This window comes from Anopheles aquasalis, chromosome 3 (assembly GCF_943734665.1).
Source record: "Anopheles aquasalis chromosome 3, idAnoAquaMG_Q_19, whole genome shotgun sequence".
NCBI classification, from domain to species: domain Eukaryota; kingdom Metazoa; phylum Arthropoda; class Insecta; order Diptera; family Culicidae; genus Anopheles; species Anopheles aquasalis.
This window is the reverse complement of record NC_064878.1, coordinates 66,453,549-66,458,548: the sequence shown is the minus strand read 5'-3', so window position 1 is coordinate 66,458,548 and position 5,000 is coordinate 66,453,549. Positions and strand designations below refer to the sequence as shown.

The window sequence follows — 5,000 nt, the reverse complement described above, 5'->3', positions numbered from 1 at the left end:
GTTCGCGATTATTTATTTATCCTGTCGAGCGTATGGTTTAGCTCATTCGGTTTCGCTCGTTGTTTTTTACGCTCCATCGGAGTTCATTTCATTGGCAATTCCTCGTTCATACGGAGCATAAGTAGATCCTTTTTATCGACGGAAGATTAACTTTCGGTCGTGGTTGCGTGTTTTATGTGTCCACGAATTGGTTAATGGAATGATCATTGGATGTACCGCTGAATTAGATGCTCTATGCAAAAGGATTAGCTTTTTTATGCTGCCTTTGAAATAACATTCACCAAATACTCAACAATCAGCAGCTGTTCAACCACGTGGTTGGTTATGGTTGGCAGCCGTTATAAATACAGACGCATTACGCTATGAATGATCAATCGGTACGATACGAAACAAAATGCAAGCAAATTGGCGCTAGTGTCGCATAAAAGAGGAGCCTGCGATTTGAATCAACCGTTTTTCATGGAGCATAAATCATAAAATTTCAGGAAACATAAATATTAAATAACGTATAAAAAAACGAATTATTAAAGATTACTATTATTAACTGTTAATTGTCATTACTGTAACCGACAGGTATCAATCAGGGTGTTCGCGCAAACGTGGTTTGAGGATTTTTTAGCTCCAATAGATTCCTGAAAGTGGCTTCTGGACACTTTCCCAGACAGAATTAGCTGAATATTCATAGCTCCTGAAAGCACCTGAGGTTTTAATTTGTATTAGGATGCCGTGGCCTTTACCACGGTGTACATTACAACCATAAAAAGAGTGGCTCAAGAAAGGCCTTTAGAAAAGAAAAGAGCAGAATGCAGTATGTGATCCTGCCACAAGAACGCAAAGCCGCAGGCCCTCGAGTGCCCATTCAAAGGATCGCTGTTTTTTTTTATTTTCTTTTGTGCAAATTCCTTGCGTCCTGCTGCGCCATTTACTTATTCCTTCATTCCATTGCACGCTGATTGCCTCGCATGTAAAGCGATCTCAGCTCATAACTCTACCAAAAGACAGGGATTTTTTTAATACGATTACGCCAGACAACATAAACTGTCTGAAGACGCATCCGCCCGAAATTATTTGTGTATGTGAGTGCGACCCCGGAACACAAATTGGCGAACAATAGGCAGTCGATGATGATAAGGGCAGCAGCATAGAATGCGGTCCACAATCAATTCAACCGACCAGCCGACAGAGCAACATATCGCCTTCAGTCCTTCCTTGACGCCCTCCAGTCGCTGCGCGCATGGAAACGTGTATCAGTATCGCTCCAGCTCGTCACGGGAACAGATCACATACGGTGCAGTGCGTTAATAGATCCTGGCGGCGAGTGTTTTCAACCACTTCTAACTAGCAAAGGTGATTACCGACATAATTCTGTGTGAGTCGCGTGTTTTCGTTCCCCTAAAAAGCATTCCGATTTTGTGGACGGTGCAGCTGTCGTGGCCGTGATTACTTCAGGGTGAAATTGGTTTTCGTGAATTGACGTTAATCGGTCGAGCGTTATCAGTTGGTCAAGTGCACATACACGCACGCAGACACACATCGAGCATGAAGAACGTGGAACACGACAGCCAGGCGGTCCAATCCATCAGTTCAAGGACCGCTTTGAGCTCACAGCAGCATCGGTACAGTTCTATTCGGTGAAGCGTTCTATCGCGTGTGAATACTGTAAAAAATGACTTATTGGAAGACAAAATACCAAATATGGACCGGCAGTGCTGGCCAAAACGCAAAGTAAGGTGTGCCAAGTGATAAGGAGTCTACATGAACCACTCATACAACCCCTGCCCCCTTTGGGATAGTGTTTATGCGCGTTTGCAGAATCAATGGCACCACGTGGTCGGCCACACTATCGGCCAGCTGTTCCGAAAATACAACGAAAGCGGAACACATACGCAGATCCAACATTTAATTGGTACAATTCCATTCATTCAACTCTGTTTGATGATTACCGAATGTTGTGACTAAGACCGTTCCCAAGGTCCTGTGACCCCGGAAGCCGCTCCAAAAATTGGAACACCGTGCCACCATTCATATCGATGCCGTCGCATGATGATGATTGTGTCAAATTGGACAAATTAATAGTAAACAGCGTGCTTACACCTTCACCGACCTACCGACTGATGGGCTCGTGGCATGTGCGCTTTTTTTTACTCCATCATTCCCGGGATCATTAGCGACTCTCTGTTTGCGAACCACGTTTCGGCGGCTCGATGATGCTACTCGATATCATCATATCCAGCAGTAACTGGGCGTGCAACTGAGCAAGCAAGCTCGTGGCCACATGACGACAAGGCTGATAAAGGCATCGCGGTTTGTCAAGATGCTGAAAATGGTCACATCCGCTATGTTACAATTAAACGGAAGAGATCATCATCTTCTTTCATCGCCGGTGCTGCGCGATGGAATTCGTAGAGGGAAGTTCTCGAGCATTGAGCGAGCTGGCTTGTGCACGCGAAAGCTACTCCCCGATTCAATTATTCACCGGGAAGCGGTTTAACTTGTTAGCTCGTACAAGCCTCGCCGCTAGCCTCGAGACAACCATTTACTGCCCCATCATCAACGTTGTCAACGTCATTACGGGGAAGTATCGATCTATCCTGAAATACCTTCGCCGCTAGCCAACAGTTCGTCACTGGTTTAAATGGAGCGCCATAAACATTGCAGTATGTTGGTAATGGACACCGCAAACTGACCCCTCGAGACGAGTGTCGATATTTTCTTTTTTAAGAAGAAGAAACATTGATAGCCGTTGTGAAGACTCGGTTTGCCAGAGAATTATTTTACGCCTCACTGGACTGTCTTGTTAATAGCCTAAACAAACTGTTAACCGATTGGAAAGTGTAACCTTTTTAGAAGGACATTAGCATGCTCTAGAAGGCCATCAATTGGCACACGAGTTTGTTAGTGCCTGTAACGAGCTCTTCTATCGATAAGCGGTAACAACGTGCCCCAACAAATTCCTCAACGCGTGGCATGTTCGATTAATGATAACTAGCCTCGATAACGAGGCGAAACACTCGAATTCACGTGACAAATTCGCCACAATAAATCATCGATAATAAACGACAGCCCACGCAACGATTGGCGATTTGAAACCGAAGGATGCATGGAATCGGACCTGCAAGTCCGTATCCTTACCCATCGGCCATCGGCGATAGGCGGTTTGCAATTCTACACCCCGTAACATGACAAACGACAATGTTACCAACGAGAGATGATGATAACGCGGGCTGAATCCCGGGTACTTGCCGTTATCGATAGTATTTGAATGAATGAGAACCTGACAGGCTGTTACATCGAGCATCGAGAGCTTAGCGAGCGATAAGATAAGCAATAGCCGGTTGAAAGCATGCACCCACAGTTCGAATAGAGCGGCTAGGAACACTCACCTCGTCCTTGCACGTTTGAACTTGTTCTCACTTCCCCTTTCTTCCGTAGATATTGTTGCTTCGCAGGAGCTGTCAAACGCCAGCCTCCACGGGGATGGTCATTCTCTGGCAATCCGTGCTCCTGGTTATCTGCTGAGCGTCGATCAACTGCAGAGCTGCTAACATCGAACGAGGATCAACCATGACGGTCGTCGTAGAGCGGAAGGCCGATGGCGGTGGTGGTGGTGGTTTGAAGCGTGAGATGGGTCTCATGTCGGCCATCAATGTCATCATCAGTGTTATGATCGGTTCCGGCATTTTCGTTTCACCTACGGCTGCCCTTAAGTACTCCGGTAGTGTTGGCTTCTGTCTGGTAGTGTGGACGATCTGTGGAGGAATCTCTCTACTCGGCGCCCTTTGCTTTGCCGAGCTAGGCACGGTTGTGCCGCGATCCGGGGCCGAGTACGCTTATTTGATCGAGGCTTTCAAAAAGTCACACTCCTTCTGGGGCCCTCTTCCGTCGTTCATCTGCGCCTGGGTGTACGTGATGATTCTGCGACCAGCCGAGATTGCCGTTATCATTCTAACGTTCGCCGAGTACTCGATACTGCCCATGCGCCAGCTTCTCGGTATCGAGAATCTACCGGCCGAGGATCTCCATCTGCTGGTCAAACTCATCGGAATCTTAGGATTAGGTAACTATCCGCATTCGGTCAAAGAGATAACACACTGATTGATTCTCTGCACTGCACTATCGCTAGGCATTATCACCTACATCAATCTCAGCAGCGTGAAGCTGTACGTGACGATTAACAACGTGTTTGGTTTCTGTAAGGTGTTTGCCTGTTTGGTAGTAATCTTCGGCGGCATCTATCAGCTCGCAATCGGAAACACTGAGAACCTAGCAGGTGGATTCGAGGGAACCCATACTAGCCCCGGTTACATTGCACTTGCCTTCTACAACGGGCTATGGGCGTACGATGGTTGGTCAAGTGTGACCACCATCACGGAGGAAATCAAGAAACCGGAAGTGTAAGCCTACTACTATCCCATCACAGCAATATCGCTGGCAACGCTTTCGTTCACAGCTTACTCTTTCATCTCCTTCCAGAAACATTCCACGATCGATCATCATCGCAGTCCCAGTCATTACGGGACTTTACGTTTTCATGAACCTGGCTTACATGACGGTAGGGCATCGTTATCATAATACGCCACGTCTAGGCACAATCGTCTATCTCCTCTCCTGATTTCCTTCTCCTCATGGCACACAAATATTCGTATGTTTCAGGTACTACCGATCGACGATATGATCAATTCGGAAGCTGTGGGTATCGATTTCGGGGAGCGTGCTCTCGGATGGTTCTCGTTCATCATACCGGTTGGCGTGGCGTTGGCCACTTTCGGTTGCGCTCTCAGCATCCAGTTCGGTGTGACCCGCCTATGCTACGTGGCCAGCCAGGAAGGACAAATGCTGGAACCACTGTCCTACATCCACGTCCGTCGTTCCACACCTGCTCCAGCCGTCGCCATGCAGGGTGTGCTGGCACTCGCCTTCATTCTGGTCGGCAACATTGAAACCCTGATCGAATTCGCTTCATTTCTGATCTGGTTCTTCTACGGATCGGCCGTTGTTGC

General features: G+C 47.4%; 1 protein-coding gene across 1 annotated transcript in view; it reads left to right on the top strand.

Moving 5' to 3' along the window:
- Positions 1 to 1,259: 1,259 nt before the first annotated feature.
- Positions 1,260 to 5,000, top strand: part of LOC126577522 (b(0,+)-type amino acid transporter 1-like) — a 4,161-nt gene continuing 420 nt past the window's right edge. Inside the window, exons 1-5 of the mRNA XM_050239198.1 lie at positions 1,260 to 1,347; positions 3,433 to 4,057; positions 4,124 to 4,394; positions 4,474 to 4,552; positions 4,654 to 5,000. The exon at positions 4,654 to 5,000 is cut by the window's right edge and continues 218 nt beyond it. Coding sequence (XP_050095155.1) covers positions 3,565 to 4,057; positions 4,124 to 4,394; positions 4,474 to 4,552; positions 4,654 to 5,000 — 1,190 coding nt within the window. The 5' untranslated portion in view covers positions 1,260 to 1,347; positions 3,433 to 3,564. The remainder of the gene's footprint in view (positions 1,348 to 3,432; positions 4,058 to 4,123; positions 4,395 to 4,473; positions 4,553 to 4,653) is intronic.